The sequence below is a fragment of the Capricornis sumatraensis genome, chromosome 8 (assembly GCF_032405125.1).
Source record: "Capricornis sumatraensis isolate serow.1 chromosome 8, serow.2, whole genome shotgun sequence".
Taxonomy (NCBI): domain Eukaryota; kingdom Metazoa; phylum Chordata; class Mammalia; order Artiodactyla; family Bovidae; genus Capricornis; species Capricornis sumatraensis.
This window is the reverse complement of record NC_091076.1, coordinates 101,119,104-101,133,615: the sequence shown is the minus strand read 5'-3', so window position 1 is coordinate 101,133,615 and position 14,512 is coordinate 101,119,104. Positions and strand designations below refer to the sequence as shown.

The 14,512-nt window shown below is 56.0% G+C and overlaps 1 protein-coding gene across 4 annotated transcripts in view; it reads right to left on the bottom strand.

The window, feature by feature from the left end:
• Nucleotides 1–14,512, bottom strand: part of SLC38A10 (solute carrier family 38 member 10) — a 40,243-nt gene that overhangs the window by 21,186 nt on the left and 4,545 nt on the right. For all 4 annotated transcript variants that reach the window (XM_068976081.1, XM_068976079.1, XM_068976080.1 and 1 more), the window contains exons 3-10: nt 11,222–11,267; nt 10,317–10,410; nt 9,956–10,099; nt 8,962–9,086; nt 6,279–6,381; nt 5,285–5,467; nt 2,941–3,052; nt 1,997–2,103 (exon numbers count right to left, since the gene is read on the bottom strand). In XM_068976081.1, the coding sequence (XP_068832182.1) occupies nt 1,997–2,103; nt 2,941–3,052; nt 5,285–5,467; nt 6,279–6,381; nt 8,962–9,086; nt 9,956–10,099; nt 10,317–10,410; nt 11,222–11,267 (914 nt within the window). The remainder of the gene's footprint in view (nt 1–1,996; nt 2,104–2,940; nt 3,053–5,284; nt 5,468–6,278; nt 6,382–8,961; nt 9,087–9,955; nt 10,100–10,316; nt 10,411–11,221; nt 11,268–14,512) is intronic.

The window sequence follows — 14,512 nt, the reverse complement described above, 5'->3', positions numbered from 1 at the left end:
TGCAAATAAGACCTGGTACAGTCAAATAAAAAATTTTTTAAGCACAAAGCAAATGAAAAACTCAAAAAACTGAACTACACTAAAATTAAGAATATCTGTTGACCAGAAGAAAGTGAAAAGGCAGCCAAGAGTGAGAGAAAACATTTGTAATACACATGTCTGAAAAAAGTCTTGTATCTCAAATCTTTAACAAACCTCCACAAATCAATAAGAAAAAGACAACTCATAGATAAAAAATGGGCAAGACTTGAAAGGCACAAAAGAAGAAACCCACACAGCTAACAAGAGCATGAAAAGGTGTTCAATGTCATCAGTCACCTGAAAATCACAAATTAAAACCCAAACGAGGGACCGCTATACATCCAGTGGAAGGGCTAGAGACTGAAAAAGGGAACGTAGATGTCAATGTAATTAAAATTCCAATATGGTGCCCGAGGACCACTTTGGAAAAATCTACCAAAACTGGACAGACATAACCCCGGGACCCAACAATTCCACACCTAAGAGAACTGCCAACCAAAGTGCACACGGGCTGCACCAGAAGAAACAGGCAGAGCAGCCCATCCAGGACACTCAGCTCTGGGTGACCGTAGACTCCTACGTGGAGAAGCATATGGCAGGGAGGATAGGCAGACCACCCCTGGCCACCCAGCAGTAACTTGGGAACTCGGGCGTGAAGCTAAGGAAGGAGGCCAGACACTCACCAATACTTCCTGTCAGGCTCCATTTTTACCAACTTGAAAGGCAGGCAAAATTATTCCAAAACATAAGAAGACAGGCAGTAATCTCTGTGGAGGAAAGACTAGGGCGCCCCAGGGAAGCTTTGCCTGCTGGAATGTTTTGTATCTGCCCTTGAGGTGGTTCTGACTGTGTTCACTTAGCCACACCCTCTGGTGCCTCAGATGGAAAACAATCTGCCTGCAATCTGAGAGACCTGGGTTCGACCCCTGGGTTGGGAAGATCCCCTGGCAGAGGGAATAGCTACCCACTCCAGTATTCTTGCCTGGAGAATTCCATGGACAGAGGAGCCTGGCGGGCTACAGTCCATGAGGTCCTGAAGAGTCAGACATGACTGAGCAGCTAACACTCACATTTTTCATTTCACTTAGCCCACATATATCAAGCTGTATGTGAGATTTATGCTTTGCCTTACGTATACTATGTTCCCAAAGAATTTACCAAAAGCTCAACAACTCCATAAAAGGTGAGCAAAAAGCACAGACAGTTCATGGAAAGAGAAATGCCCACCTTCACTCCAGGGAAGCCAAGACTTGCCATCACCCTCGGGCCAATGGAGAGGAGAGGCCGAGCTCAGCTGCGGAGCTACAGCGCTGACCCGCACATGGGTCCTTGAGGAGCAGCTCCTGCTCTCTGATACAGGGATCCCAGACCCAGGTAGCTTCCTACAGTACTTTCTCAAATGCATAGAAATGCTTGTGTACACACATATTCACTGTGGCTTTGTCCGTAACAATGAAAGCCTGGAGAGACGACACCAACAAGACAGTCCCCAAGGACTTCCTGGTGGTCCAGCAGTTAAGACTCCACACTCCCAGTGCAGGGGGGGCCTGGCTTTGATCCCTGATCGTGCACGCTGCAACTAAAGATCCCACATGTCAGATAACTAAGACCCGGGTCAGCCTAATAAATTTAAAAAAAAAACCCAGAGTCCCAGCAAGACAGTTGTGGGTGACCTCAGCAGAGGATGGCGTCAGGGTCGTGGAACACGAGAGGCACACGCGGATAATCCAGTCACCAGACAGACAGGCAGGGAAAAGCTGTTCAGTACTTAACGCTCAGATAAGCCTGGCTCAGTTCGGTGGCCCTGGGGTACAAGGCTGCTCACCGTGGCGTGGACCCACGTCTCCCAGACCTGTGGGACCACAGTCCTTTTGTGTAAGGAATACAACTAGTTCCCAGTGGCCATCAGGGAACATGCCCTCCTGCTCTGCCCGACCCAGCCCCGCCAGGGGTGGGGTGACAACGCCGCACGCACCTGGGAGGAAAGTGAGTTCTTGTGGGTCTTCTTGTAGATCAGCGTCGGGCAGATGAAGCAGATGAGGCTTCCCATGGTGGCTCCCGTGAGCCCCAGGATTGTCTCCACTGGCAGGAGAGTGACAGGGAGGGGTGAGCTTCCAGCGAGCAGGGTGAGGAGCCATCTTCCCACGAGGACCCTTCGGCGCGTGCTGCTGGACAGCAGCAGGGAGCAGGGCACAGCCTGCTGTGCTCACAAAGACAGCGGGGCTGTCCACCCTGACACCGTGATGAAGGGCTGCATGGGGCCAGCCTCCGGCGGGCCCTCCCTCTCTGAACCTCGGCTTCCCTGCCAGCGAGGTGAGCTTAACAGCACCTCCTGCCCCATGCTAGGCCCACATCACTGCTCCTGCTCCTTGTAGAGTGTCCGGGCACCCAGCGGGGGTCTCTGGGCCAGCTCATTTTACATCACCCCACCTGGTGCCCAGCGAGTGACCCAGCAGAGCCTGTCCTGGTTTGTGGGGAAGCCAGGAGTGTGGGGGGCCTCGGGGTTGCTGCCTGGAGGGCATGTGGGGCCCACTGGATGTCTGAGGACAATAAGCTTTATCTGTGCTGGAGCAGGGCCCTGCCCTTTTCCCTCAGTGACGTGTCAACAAAATCAGGAGTCAGAAGTAAGGAAGGAACTGCTTGGTAACTGCTAACTCACACATCAGGCCTGGCAGCTCCACCCACGTGTTTGTGGTCCCATCAAGCTGCAGCGTTTTCTCCCTAGCCTTTCTCAGGGCGTCAAAGAAAAGAGAACCCAAGAGTCTCTGGACCTGTTTTTTTGACCAGAGAGGATGGTGGCAAGACTCTGAGTGTCTTGGTTGAACACCAAAGAGGCAGGGGCGCACAACAGCAGGACGGGGTCAGGGAGGGTGGGGTAAGCCGGTGGGAGGCTGGTCCTGGAGCAGCCCCCCGCCTTACCGTTTGGGATCATCATTCCACCAACCATGGTTCCGAACACAACCGAGAGGGTGAGGGCTTTAAACCGCAGGGGCGGCATGTAGCCTCCAGCGGCGAAGGTCCCGTCTTTTTGCTATATGAAAGAAAATAAAAACAAGATTTAGAAATGACCAATTTCCTCTCCACTCTCCTGTAAGCACGTCCCTAAAGGGCTCTGCCAACACCCCAGGTGGGTCGGCCTGGGAGGCGGTGGGTGAGCACTCCCAGCACAGGCAGCTGAGCCTGAATGTGAACCTGCAACCAGAAGCTTGGAGCCCCAGAAGGCCCAGGCTGCTCCTCACAGCAGCTATGGGGGTAACTTCGTTCTGAGAAACTCGGAACAAACCCTTCCGTCCTCCTTTTAGAGCAGTGCTGTGACAGAGATTTTTTAAAGCACCGCCTGGCACAGGAGGCAGAGCACAGCCCCACTCACAGTAACACATAGCAGTTTCAGGGTGCGGTGGGCCCCCCATGTGCACAGACAGGCTCAGCTTTGCCATCCTTGCCTCCAGCAGGTGAGTCCAGGAAGAAGACAAGGGGAGAAGTCACAACATGCTACAGTCAAGCCCAAGAGACCATCTCTGGCCTCGGCCTCTGCACCCAAAGGCACAGGGGCACCGGAAGCATCTCATCAGGCTGTGGTGGGAGGTGATGGGAGAGAAGCTTCTAGAACAGTGCTGTGCACACAGGAAGGGCCGACCGTGATTACTCTTGCTGGGCTAGGAAAACACCACTCAAGTGAAGCTTCAACCCTTCTCGAACTACAGTTTGGAGGCACCCAACATCCAGAATTGACTTGCAGTGGTGGCTTTCTCAGAACGGACTAGAGAGGGTGGGTGTTAGGTCTATACCTTCTGGCTCAGCATCCTGCAGAAATTTCCCCAGGAAACACTCTAAAAGGAGGAGAAACAAGCAGCTACGTGCATCAAGGGGTCACAGGAGTTATCTGCGAAAGGTCAAGGGTGACCAGGAGACATCGAGCAACGACTAGGAGGTGAGAGCAAAGGTGCAGTGATGCTGGGGGTTTCTATGGATACACGTGGACTGGAGACAGGAGAAAATGCAGCGAGAGGAAATCTGCAGAGATGCACACAGACACTGAGGGGAGCAGAGGTCATTCGCGTGAGGATGGAGACATGCAGGTAAGCTTCCCACTCGAGTTAACATTGCCTTTATCATCGGTACTGATTTTGTAATTTTAAAAATGATAAAAATGGGTTACATACAGAGACACAAATGCTTCTCAGATATGAAGCACACATGTGCATCAAATGAGGACCCCAGGGCTCCATGAGCTAGCCTGCTGTGCCCCCCAAGGGGACAGAGCCTCGTGTGGTGCCCAGGCGCCTGGACAGCCAATCGGGGCGGGGGTCGGCAGCCAGCTTTTCAGGGCAGGGGCTCTGCCTCAAGGTGCTGGCCTTGGTGGCAGAATCCGAGGGAGGCTGACTCGACCACGTGCCAGCCACTAGACCACAAGCCTGGTTCCAGCTGTCCTAAGCAGCCACCTTCCCTGCCTGCCTGCTGGACTCTCCCTTCCCCGCCTCTGTGGCCTAAGAGTTCAACTGACCACCAGGAGTCCAGGCTCAAGGACTTGGGCAGGAACACAAGAACCACCACAGAGAGACGGGGCCAACTCCATGCCCTCACCCTGGGGCATGAGCTACCACACCTGTACCACCTATTGTCAGCTGGGCAGCAGTTAGTGGGGGAGTCCGGGTTCCAACTGTACATTTGAAAACTGCTCACACAGGACTACATGGAGCTGGGCCTACACATACGACAGCAAACGAAACAGCCTCTCTCAGGGCTCAGATGTCTTCTGTCAAACTGTTAAAACTTTCTGTTACACGAACCTAAAGAGAACGGTGGCCTGACCCCAGCACCGATCGGCCCACCTGGCCGGCCATTACACATGCCTGTCAGTCAAGCCGGCTCTCCTGAGTTCCCACCTGCTCCTCTCCCACAGGTTCATGCTGCAGCAAGCCCCCGATTCCCACGACTCCCCCAACGGAGGACAGCAGGGCAATCACAGGACACGGGCCTAAGCTGCTTGGGCGCTGAGCCTGACTCCACGCCTCCTGCAGGAACCAACCTGGCTGATCTGGCACTCTTTTCTCCAAAGTTGGTTGGTTTAAAAAAAAAAAAAAAACCCTATTAAAAGATTCCATCTTAACTGGAGTTTCTGATTTTTAACTAGAAAAAGCTCTGCCTGCTACTGCCCAGGAAAACAAGGAACTAGCAAAAGCCACTTGAGGACAATGTAACTGAGGCCAGGACAGCAAGGATTCTGGGCAGAACGCCAGCCGAGGGGCCCTGAGCACCTTACCTGCTGCTCGAAGAGCAGAGTGTTCAAGGCCTGTCTGCAGGGCAGGATCATCATGGGGAAGCCCACGGCCACGGACATCATGAAGCCCACACGGATCATCTCGGTCACCAGGTTGGAGGGGAAATGCATGAGCACGTTGCCCTCGGTGGCCTCGGTGAAGCTCACGTAGCCGAAGAAGCCCACCTGCAGGGGGGCCGACAGCAGGGGACACGTGGCGGGAGAGGCACACCCTCTCGGGAACGGCCTCGAACCTCGCCACAGGCAGCTGTAGCAGGACCAGGGCCCACCAGCTCCTGACTCATACAAGTCCTCTCTGATGAACAGAGGCGGAAGCCCTGAAGCTGAGACTCCCACGTGGCTTCTCCCTGCTTGGACAGAGAGGCACCAAGAGAAGGGAGCTGCCTGCTTGGAAAGTGAGCAGAGGCATGCCCCCACGAGCCCCACGGAGGAGCTGAATTTAATGTGGCTCAAAACCCAAACTTGGGAACCGAGGGGTAAACTGCGGTCCCCACAGGATGAATGAACAACAATCTGATGGACCATTCGGAAAAACCGACAAGAGTGGGGGAACCACAAGGTTCAGGAAAACAAGTCAGACTCTCGACGAATTTATAACTCTATCTGCCATGTAAAAAAACAATGAAGAGAATTAAGAAGACTGGAGGGGACCATCTACTGAAACGTGAGCTGCATCTGCGTCCACGGGCTGGAGCTTGCGATTTTCTTGCTCTGCTGTTTCTCGAGTTCCCCACTGCTGCACCACCTTTCTCCAGTGAGTCAGCAGAGGTCGTGCAGAGGCTCCAGGCCCTGGGTTGAGGTGCCCACGCTCCTCCGGGGATGGGGACACCAACACCACCTGGAGAGTCAGCTCCCTGCCGGCCCTAGAGCTGAGTGGAGCTGCCCTTCGGCCACCGGGATGGGAAGAAGCAAGGACAGGCCTGCACTGGGGACTGGAGGAGCTGGGGGAGGGGAAGGGGCATGAACGGGTTCCTACCGTGACGTAGAAGGTAGTGACCACGTTGAGGGAGGAGGCAAAGATAGAGCTCATGGTTTTCACTGATGGCTCATCCAGGCTGTCGTACGTGGGCAGGACCTGGCTGTAAAAATAACGAGCAACTTCGTGGAGCAGACTTGCCTCTCCCAGGCCCCCAGCCAAGTCTCCAACACCTGCCTTCCCACGACGCTGGCCGCCACCAGCGCTGAGGCCGGGCTCACACAATACTACGGACGGCACTCGGCGCGTTCCCCGCACGCACTCTCTGTAAACATTTCAGAAGTGCCACAGGATGAAAGGCCGTTTGTTCCACTGCAGCAGGAGCGTGACCGCTCCAGGGAGCTCCGGGCTGGGCTAAGCAGCCCGTGTTTACAGGGGAAGCAGGAAGCGGTTCAGAGCGTCGCTGTCAAAAGAATGGAAAGTTAAACAAACAAGCCGGGCCGCCTGCCCATCTCAGCGCCTCAGTAAGGGGCTCAGAGCCGGCATGGACCCAGCTCTGGGATGGAGAGCGGCTGTAGCCCCACGGCCCAGGGCCAGCAGGGCAGTGCTGCCGGGTGAGGGACGGATGCGTCCGCGTGGGCTCTCTGCAAACAGCAGGCAGGGAGCCGGCACCTGAGAGAGGCGGGCCACACGGAGGCAGAGAGGGAGGGGCGGGCACCCTGTGCAGCTCTGAGAGGAGACAGCAGGGTAACGCTGTGCTGAGGGCTCAGGCTTGGCACCCAGGGAGCCGGGGCCGGCGGTCATGCCACACGGGAGGCCGGGAGGGGGCGCAGCAGGATGTTAAGTGAAAAGCACGACAGTCAGCAGAGCCAAACCCCAAAACCAACTTAAAAAAAGGTGAAAGGAGAACAAAGAGGACCCACTTATGTTACTAACAGCAAATGACAAGGATGGGGGAGGCCTGGCTGGCAGAAGCTGGCACCGTCCCTGGCCCTGCACTGTCCCACTGGCCACTGCTGGTGGGCAAGAGTCACCGTGGACAGCTGTCCCCACCTCGGTCCTACAGAGGGGCAGTCAGCGGCCACATGCACACACACCCATTTAGACCAGGGAGGTGGCAGAGGACCTGCAGGGGGACTGCCCAACTCCTAGGGCCAGGGCCAGGGCCACGCCAGGGAGCCCCAGCACCAGATCTCAGGGCAGGGGCATCCCCAGCACACACGGGGGGAAGCCCCTGCCCAGGAGCCGCTGAGGGGAGGTGCTGTGCCCACATGTGGGGATGGATGGGTGTGGCAAGGCTGTGGGGCCCGCCTTCCTCAATCCTGCTTGTGGCACCCGCAGAGCACCTGCTCATCTCACCAAGCAGCCCGTGACTCGGTTTACCTGAGTCAGAGGTGTCTGCCTGCCCCGCACAGCCTGGGCCTCCACGCACTCTGTGCTCTCTCTGAGCTGCACTGGGGGCCTGCTGGTCCTGTGCCGCCCTGTACTCATCTACCTCGAAGTCAGACCAGGGAGGGCTGCACAATGACGGCCCAGCAGAGGCCCAGTCCATCCAGGGTGGGGAGACCAGCCATGCAGCGGGGCCCATGGCCACCTGGCAAGGGCAGCAGACCTCCCAGCCTGCATGCACTTCGGGACCAGATATGCGGGGAAGAGCCCCAGCTCTGGACCCTCGGCTCCACTCCCCAGGGTATATGGGCACATCCCCAGGCCCCGCGCCTTCCGTGAGCTGCAGACAGAATATGAGCTCACAATCCGCCCCTCTCCGGAACCCATAACTCAACCTGAGAACCAAGCCCAAGAGACCCACTTGATAACAGAGCAGCCCCCACCAGAAAGCCAGACCAAACCCACAGGAAAAAAGGACAATCGGTAACTAGGTACACGGCAAAAGGATGTAGCTTCTGTCACCAACTAACAGGGACGTTAAACAGCAAGAGCGGAGTGTGCTCTGGCGGAAACCGAGCTGCCAAGCGAGACGAGAAGTGGGAACGACGATTTGGATCTCGAGTGTGGGTGTAAACACAGCAGTCGGAACAAGTCTCATCTGTCACGTTAGTTTACAACTGGCACGGTTCACACCCGTGGAGCTGCAGGGGGCTGCTCTGCCAGACCCCCGCCACCGACGGTCCTTTCCTGTCCCGGCCGGATTTACGCCTCTTTTGAGCAGGGTTACCACCCGACCAGGCATGGATCGTAGGCTCCTGTCATTTGGTGGAGAAGGTAAGGCTGCTGGAATTATGGAAATCACTGCTCTGCATTTACAGAGCCCCAAGTGCCAGAGCGCACGCCTGCTCAAACGCACACACGTGTGCGCGCACACAGGCACACACACGCGCCTCTAAAAGCGTCCCAGCAGCAGTCTGAAGTCAATGTTTGTGCAATTCCCTCTTAAATATTCTCACACGAACAGCTAAACTCTGGCAAAACGCTTGGGACTCTGTGAGTCAGATGGTTCGGGGCTGTGCTATGCTCCCCACAGCCAACTCTGCTCGTGGGGGATTTGGCAAACTGGGCGTTGTCGCCAACAGTGCCGGCAACACATCTCAGGAACAGTCAATTTCTCTCCTGGTAAATACAGAACTCCCGCCCTGAACCCGGAGCGGGAGAGGCCACGGTGAAGAACACCTTCCTCCTCATGGCCTGGATCACCCACTGAAAGAAACGGTGCTTCCTGCCCCCAGGATGGCAGCCTCCCCTTGCAACACTCACCCCCAGGGCCCCAGGAGCAGGTAGTACTTACGACTGGCAGGCAAAGGACATGCCAAAGATGGGGATGCAGCGGAAGACGCCCTCCCAGCGGATGTAACTGACCCGCTGCAGCCACTGCCCACTGAAGAGGCCGTGCTTGAAGGAGGAGAGCACGATCTGGGAGGAGAAGGAAGCGGGACTCGGCACAGGGCAGCACACACAGGTGTGACTCGGGCCAGGGCCGGGCAGGGCACCGAGGCAGCCGGCACCACAGTGCAGGCCCCGCACAGGGCAGCCTGTTGCCGCCGGCTGGAGGGGCTGGGGGGGCTGCAGGGGCTGGGAGTGGTGCGTGGCCCCAGGGTTTCGGCTCTCTGCTGTGCCACCAGCTGGCCAGGTGCTGCCCAGAGGAGCTGTGGGGCCTCCTGGCACCGGGGGCGGCTGCCCGTCCAGGGCTACAGATGGTAAGCAATGAGGCCCATCTGCTGTGCACACCCCAGTTGCCTCCAGGTCAGGACAGTCCCCCAAGCTGGCAGGTCCTTGCCAGTCCTGCACAGACATAATTTAAAAGACAGACCCATCAAGGACAGGGCTGCCTGGAGAAGCAGAGGAAGGGTCACTGGGCCGGCCCTCAGAGCTGAGGGGCACTGGAGACACCACCCGGGGCTCGGTCTTCTAAGGAGAGCCCACTGCACAGACTCTCCCATTCTGCTCCCACCGGAGTGGTCAGGGGCTCAGGCCCAGGGGCTCCCAAGGGGCGCCCTGAGTATCAACTCCAGACTGCACCCCCCTGCCCCCTCAACAGTCAGTGAAAAACACTCATTAGACAACAACTGCTCTCACCTCGTCATGACAAAAGGCTGGCCTCCTGACTCTTGGCCACAAAGCCCACATAAAAGGCCTTCCGTGAACTGGGGAGCATCACGCTTTCACTCCCTGCCTCAGAGCACTCCCCTCCCCTGCGGCCCCATCTGGCCACTGGGCTCCTGTGGCGGATTCTACATCACGCTCCCGTCAACCTCAGCGGCAGCTGGCGGCCTGACACTCACCACGAACATGAACACGGTGTAGAAGATGAGGGCCATGGCGCTGAAGGACTGGATGGAGGCCATCATGTTCCTCTGCAGGCTGAGCGGGAGTACGATGCACAGGGACACCGCGAAGAGCAGGAGCATGCGGAAGGTGCCTGTGACCTGGGCGGAGCGCCAGGTGTTGGCCCAGGGACGGCCCGGGCTTCCCACCCCAAGCCCCAGAACTGACTGGGGCCCAGCACGCTTCGCCTCTTGGCGTGCTGGTCTCAGAGCCCCTCCCACCACTCTCCGTCCGAGATGTGGACTCAAACAGTTCCCAGGCTGCCACTCGAGCAGCCGTGAGGTTTCCGACGTACCACACACCTGCAGATGTCCTTACCTGAAACCCAAACAGCCGAGCAAAGAAGTTGGACCCCAGGTCGCCAATCACAACGTAGAAGGCAATGCACGTTCCCAGCATCAGCCCAATCATGCTGCAAGGAAGGCGGGCAAGCTTGAGAGTTGAGCACCAGGGGTCCCAGACACACCCGCATCCCCCTGGCCGCTGACATGCAACAACCCAAGGGAGGGGTCGAACAGGAGACACAGTGTCAACATTCAACAGTTTCCAGGGTTTGGCTGCAGAGTTCGGAGTTTGCTATTTTACTCAGAATGAATATTGAGCAACACTAAACTCTTCTTCATGTGGTATTACATTTTTCTCTCGGCAGGAGGTTCTAAAAGTTCTTTCAGGTGGTACAAAAATGCACTGTGATGTTAAGACAAGTTAAAAGAACAATCAACTCCTTCAGAAAAGGGTTATTCTTTTCAGTTTGCAATTCCCTAATTTAGAAGCCTAAAAGTGCAATTTCGCAACCCTTTTTTTTCATCTCATAAAATTTTACTCCAAAGGGAGAATATGACATTTCCAGTTTAATGCCATCTTTATGCAACAGTGTTCAGGGCAAGGGGCGGGATGGGGGGGGCATCTGAGTTTCAGGAACAGAACCCAGAGATGAAGTACAGCCGAGGGAGCGCCCCCTCGCTGTGCTCCCTGGGTTTTCCATTTTTATATTTTTCTTAGTAAGCCTTAAATAAGGCTTTCAGGCTTGACACTAATCATTTTAAGGGTACAATAAATTAAACTTTCAACTATTTAGTAAGTAACACTTCAGAGAAATATTTTAAGCTATGAACCAATCCACGTCTGAAACATCCAGCTCACTGTGTAACAACCCTCCTGTTTCTCTTTGGTCACAAGTGAAGGACAGAGAGAATTACCCCCAAAAGAACGGCACCACCTACCTGGTCTCCACCAGCATCTTCCCTGCTTTCCCGTAGGCGTGCAATGCTAGTGCAGGGAGGGAAAAAGAGAATGAACGCTCAGTCTAAACTGAGAGAAGCACATCAGTAAAAATATTACCTGTGAAAGGCAATGTGACAAAAACCTGTGGGTCTGGAGTTCTATGGGTATAAGGGGATATTTGAAAATTTTGGTCCCATGCTTTTTTTAGATCTACCTTCAACAAATAAGAATCACCGAAAATAAGAACAAAGCTAGGGTGGGTCACCTTTCATACTCACACATCCACAAAGAAAAGGAAAGGAAAGAAAAAAAAAAAAAAGAAAAATGGTCCCAGGGAAGCAACAGTCTCCCTCTGGGCAAGCTAGGCTGCCAATAAGGAGGCCGAGGGAGGCCTGCCTGGGTCGGGGGCTGCCTGGGACAGGGTGCAGGGTGCCTGGGGAGGGCGGTCAGCCCAGCCCCAGCACATCTGGTTTTCCCAGACATAACAAGGGGACCTGGCTAAGGGCCTTCATGTTCACACTATGGTTTTAGCAGAAAGTCTCGAGCAAGGTGCTTTGGGACAGGAGGGGGACAAGTGCACACAAGCCTGGAGGAGCCCCTCTGCCCATCCTTCCTGACAGTGGAGCTATTTCCAGCAGAGGAGAGATTAAAAGCTGACTCAGCAGGCCCCTCCCTGGACCTCACAGAAGCCGGGAACCCCTGCAACACAGCCCCGTGGTGAGCCGGACGAGGGCCGAGAGAAGCTCTGATCCCCCAGGAGCAAGCAGGAGGGGGGGCGCGACAGCACAGCCCCCTCCCTCATACGGGCAGAGCCGTCCAGGAGACCAGAGAGCACGGAACACACAGGCCGCCTGACGTGAACGAGTCCAAAAAACATGACTTTACCTTCAAACTACTCAGGAAAAAGCACAGCACTGCCAAAAGCCGGTGAACATGGAAACCCTGGGCTACATGGCCACAGGGCAGGTGGCCTTGGGAAGCAAACCGGGGCTCATTCCAGCCCAGGCCTGTCCAACGACCACATGGACACTTGCACCTCGGGGTCCTCTGAGACACAAGGTCCAGTGCCCCTAACGTGAAGGTGTCCGGGGCCCAGCCATCCCATTCCTTTTCCTTCTCCAAAAGCTGAGCATCTACAGCATATTCTAAGTGCTCAGGGCACCCTGCCAGAGAGAGTTCCAGAACACACCCACATTCTGGACAAAGGAAACTAAAGTTGCTCTAGGAAGCCAGAAAAAAGTCATGAGGCAGCACCTTTTCACCCAGAAAGACCTGACCGGTTCCCAGAAGGACGATCCTAGTGCTGCTGCCCCCGCCTGTGCTGAGGCCTGTGGTTCCCACCCGGCTCTCAGCCAGGACAGCCCCACACACACCCCACACATCGTTCCAAGCGTCCGGCCCTCAGCCTCTTGCCTGGAAAGCCAGAGATTGCCCTCCCGCCCCTCTGGACCAGAACCACAGCACCAGACCTGCCCCGTGAGACTGGATGGCATCTGCTGGATGGTTTCCAAGAGGCAGGTCCCTTCCCCATGCTCCTGGGTCGGCCCTCCCCTCTCCACCTGTGGCAGGCTCGCTGCAGCTCATGGGCTGGGCCCTGCGGGGACCCGGAGCTGGCACTCCTGCCAGGCGTGCAGCAGGTGTGCTGTCAGGAGGGGCTCCCCAGTCTCCCCAGAGAGGCTGGCTCAGGGCTTTTTCCTGGGGCCACAGCCGGGCCCACAGCTCTGTGGTCACCAGGCACGCAGAACTGACTCTCAGGCCACCTCGTGGAACTCGGGCCCCAGCCCTACCCCACGCTCTCTGCCCACAGTCCGCAGCCTCCACTTATCAGGCAGAGATGGAGAAGCACACACCAAACTGTGCTATTCACACGGAGGGCAGTGACCTCAACCCAGCCCTCCCCAGAGCCAGCCACCTGACTCCCGCTGCCATCTGCCTGGGACGTATGATGACCATTTGCTGGATAAACAAGCGGTGGGGAGTGCAGAGAATCCTGGGTGTCAGAAAGGATGGTTTTATGACCCTCATTTCCCAAGCCAAGTGACCACAGATGCCGGTCACACAACTTGGGACAGGTAGGGAGGAACAGGCCCTCTGCCGGCCCCACCCAGCCATGATCGGGCAGGCTGACCAGGGCCACAGAAACCTGGGCAGGTAGATGACAGGACCACAGACGCGATGCCAGAGCAGCTGCTGCACACGGCTGAGCGCTCCGAGGCGGCAGCAAGGCCTGGTCACCTCTGCAGGCAGGGCCTGGGTCAGAGTGGCCTCATGGGGCCATGACTTCTAGGGACAGCTGACTATCTGGTATAGCTTTATGTCTTCTGAAAATGGGGTTTGAAAAGTCTATTTGAAAGTCAGCCATACAAGGAACAGCAGATAAAAAGTAGATAAAATTCACAGAACTGGGTCTACAAGCAGCAAACAGAACACCACAAAACACCAACAGAAAACACAAGATACACCAGGGCTGTATTTCCCCAGACTGGCAAAGTTCGTTCTCCAGTGATGTCTACGCATAGGCCAGGACAGGGAGGGCAGCCCTGTGGTCACTTCCAGGGATGAACCAAACTGAGAAATGTCGCAAACTCAAACTTGAGAAAACCACCCTCCCGTTCTTGGAGGGCAGATGGCTTAAAAAGGTTATCTGTTGAGGATGCCTCTGCCATTCAGCAGCTTCTACACTCTGCACTGCACTGTCTCCAGGCTTGTCCGTCTCCTCCAGAAGACCTACAAGCAGCGGAAACGGCCCAGGAGGTGTGGGATGATTGCTGGTCCACGGGGTCCGAGAGACTCCCGTCTCGTCCTGTGTAGGGCTCCAAGTCGGGGGGTCTCTCCATTTTAGAGATGGTGCCAAGACGGAGCCAGGACAAAGGGCAGCTGATGCTGCAGGCTGGGCCTGGGGGGCCTGTGGGAGTTCACACAAATGCACCATCTTGTTTGGTACCAAAGGCATAATCAGAGACCACGGGTGGTTTCAGATCTTTTTTGGGCTCCAGCCCACAGGCAGTTAAAGGTGGGAGCCCCAGCCAACCACGCAGGAGGGTGTCCACAGGTGGTTTTCTTCAAGCTTTCACACCTCGTCAAACCAGTCTGCCTTCTCAAGGACTTTCTAAGAATGTTCAGATGGACAGCTGTCAAAAACCACAGCCTCCCCAGTCCAGGGTCACTCATCCTCTTTCAGGGAACAGCCAAGCATTTCATGGGAACCCTGAGCAGGGAGAAAGAGTCACCCCAAAAGCCACAGCCTCGCAGGAGGAAGGGACCTGCCCTGGTGCACATATCATCCCAAG